Here is a 2,584-nt window from a genome sequence, read left to right as displayed (position 1 = left end):
CCGGGGACCAGATAGCCGCGGAAGCTCCGGGCAAAAGGGCCTCGAACCCGAACCCCACAGCCGGTGCGCGCCCTCCCCCGCGCGAGCGCCCCTCCTCCCCTGCGCGGGCGGAGCGAGGGGCGGGGCGGGGGTGGGGCCGCGGCTCTTTTCTCTGGAGTTCGCGCGCCCGGAGCCCTAGCTGTCCCCCGCTGTGCCAGCCGACTCCGCGCCGGTGAGTGCCGCCCCAGGAGGGGTGCAGGCTCCCCGGGGGCCGAAGTCGGCTTGGCCCGGCCGGTTCTCGGGTCCCCTCTGACCTCCTGGCAACCCCGCGCCCCCAGCTCGTCGCGATGGAGGCCGCAACTGAGTTCGTGGTCGAGAGCCCCGACGTGGTCTACAGCCCCGAGGCCATCGAGGCGCAGTATGAGTACCGGACGACGTGCGTCAGCCGCGAGGGCGGCGTCCTCAAGGTAAGCGAGGGACCGACCGGGCGGGCCATGGGACTGGGGGAACCAGGGAGCCGGGAGGGGGCGGGAATTGCCCAACTTCTGCGACTCCCGCCCTGCAGTGAGGCGGGAGGGGCCTGCGGCCCCGCGGCTCACCGAGCTGCCCGCCCTCAGGTGCACCCCACGTCCACGCGCTTCACCTTCCGGACCGCCCGGCAGGTGCCCCGGCTCGGGGTCATGCTCGTCGGCTGGGGCGGGAACAACGGCTCCACGCTGACCGCTGCCGTGCTGGCCAACCGACTGCGCCTGTCCTGGCCCACGCGCACCGGCCGCAAGGTGGGGGGTCGGGCGAGGCTCGGTCAGAGAGAAGGCTTCGCAGGAATCCATGCGGAGGGGGAGGGGCTCTACGGAGGAGTGGGCCCGCAGTGGGCAGGGTTTCTGGCTGCGGGCTGACTCCGGGGAGGGGCTTCCGCGGGTGGGCGGGGGGAACTCCTCAGGGGTCTTGCGGGGGCGGAGCCTAAGGTGTGGGAGGGCTTCGGGGTGGGACCTCAGGAGCGGAGCGGCTTCCGCCCCGGCTTGGAGCGCCGAGGGGAGGTGCCCAAAAGTAGGGCGGGGCTTGAGGGTGCCGATAGAGGTCCTGGCCAGCTCGTGGCCCACGCCACGCCCACCCTTCACTCAGCCCCCTCTACCCACCCCCCCCAACCCAGGAGGCCAACTACTACGGCTCGCTGACGCAGGCGGGCACCGTTAGCCTGGGTCTGGACGCCGAGGGCCAGGAGGTGTTCGTGCCCTTCAGCTCGCTGCTGCCCATGGTGGCACCCGACGACCTCGTGTTCGACGGTGGGCGGGGCCCTGGGTCGGGGGTGGTGTGGGAGGCGAGGCCTAGAGGGGCCCAGGATTGGGGCCGGGCCGAGCTTGAGGGTCCCCCCCAGGCTGGGACATATCGTCGCTGAACCTGGCGGAGGCGATGCGGCGCGCGCAGGTACTGGATTGGGGGCTGCAGGAGCAACTGTGGCCGCACATGGAGGCCCTGCGCCCGCGGCCCTCCGTCTACATCCCCGAGTTCATCGCAGCTAACCAGAGCGCGCGCGCTGACAACGTAATCCCGGGCACGCGCGCGCAGCAGGTGCAGCCCCACCCCGCGTGCATTACCCCTGCCACTTGTCCTCCCTCCCCACCACCTGTTACCCCTCTTTTGTACCCATGCTTCCATCCCGAGGGTCCAGGTCCCACTTTGCACTTGGGGAACTGAGTGGCCCAGGCCTCCAGAGGTCGGGGGAGCCTGTACAACCTCCTCCCCCTCCATCCCCCCCCCCTCCAGCTGGAGCAGATCCGTAGGGACATCCGCGACTTCCGGTCCAGCGCCAGGCTGGACAAAGTCATCGTGCTGTGGACAGCGAACACGGAGCGCTTCTGCGAAGTGGTCCCGGGCCTCAATGACACCGCTGAGAACCTGCTGCACACCATCCAGGTGGGCGCGCCCAAGGGGTGGCGTAGGTTCAGGGCCAGCCCCCAAGGACTCCTCTGTGCTGACTGCTCGCTTCTGCCCGCAGCTGGGCCTGGAAGTGTCGCCCTCCACCCTCTTTGCCGTGGCCAGCATCTTGGAGGGCTGCGCCTTCCTCAATGGGTCCCCACAGAACACGCTGGTGCCTGGTGCCCTCGAGCTTGCATGGCAGCGCCGTGTCTTTGTGGGTGGAGACGACTTCAAGTCGGGGCAGACCAAGGTCAAGTCCGTGCTCGTGGACTTCCTTATTGGCTCCGGCCTCAAGGTGTGTGGGCCTGGGGGGCTGCTCAGCTCAGTATGGGGGGGCGTGGACCCCGAGGGGTGGGCTTGTGTGCTGCGGGGCCTGCAGCTGCCGCGGGTCTCCTTGCCCCCGCAGACCATGTCCATCGTGAGCTACAACCACCTGGGCAACAACGACGGGCAGAACCTGTCGGCGCCGCCACAGTTCCGCTCCAAGGAGGTGTCGAAGAGCAGCGTGGTGGACGACATGGTGCACAGCAACCCAGTGCTCTACTCGCCGGGCGAAGAGCCCAACCACTGCGTGCGTGGGGCGCAGGCGCAGCAAGGGGCGGGGGTGGGGTGGGGTGGGGCGGTGCTCCCCACAGAGAAGGGCAGGGACCCGTGTGACCTCGTGCCGCCCCCCAGGTGGTCATCAAGT

General features: G+C 69.9%; 1 protein-coding gene across 3 annotated transcripts in view; it reads left to right on the top strand.

The window, feature by feature from the left end:
• The first annotated feature begins 180 nt into the window (after positions 1–180).
• The window catches only part of ISYNA1 (inositol-3-phosphate synthase 1), a 4,967-nt gene continuing 2,563 nt past the window's right edge, over positions 181–2,584 (top strand). Inside the window, exons 1-8 of one of the 3 annotated variants that reach the window (XM_007461057.1) lie at positions 181–207; positions 318–446; positions 597–758; positions 1,130–1,262; positions 1,355–1,548; positions 1,744–1,893; positions 1,976–2,191; positions 2,303–2,467. In XM_007461057.1, the coding sequence (XP_007461119.1) occupies positions 327–446; positions 597–758; positions 1,130–1,262; positions 1,355–1,548; positions 1,744–1,893; positions 1,976–2,191; positions 2,303–2,467 (1,140 nt within the window). In that variant the 5' untranslated portion in view covers positions 181–207; positions 318–326. Of the gene's footprint in view, positions 212–317; positions 447–596; positions 759–1,129; positions 1,263–1,354; positions 1,549–1,743; positions 1,894–1,975; positions 2,192–2,302; positions 2,468–2,584 lie in introns of those variants that run through there. The other 2 variants (XM_007461056.1, XM_007461058.1) reach the window with 2 other exon arrangements.

This window comes from Lipotes vexillifer, unplaced genomic scaffold, assembly GCF_000442215.2.
Source record: "Lipotes vexillifer unplaced genomic scaffold, Lipotes_vexillifer_v1.1 scaffold469, whole genome shotgun sequence".
NCBI classification, from domain to species: domain Eukaryota; kingdom Metazoa; phylum Chordata; class Mammalia; order Artiodactyla; family Lipotidae; genus Lipotes; species Lipotes vexillifer.
Note: the sequence above shows the minus strand (reverse complement) of the source record. Positions and strands in the feature narration are given on the sequence as shown.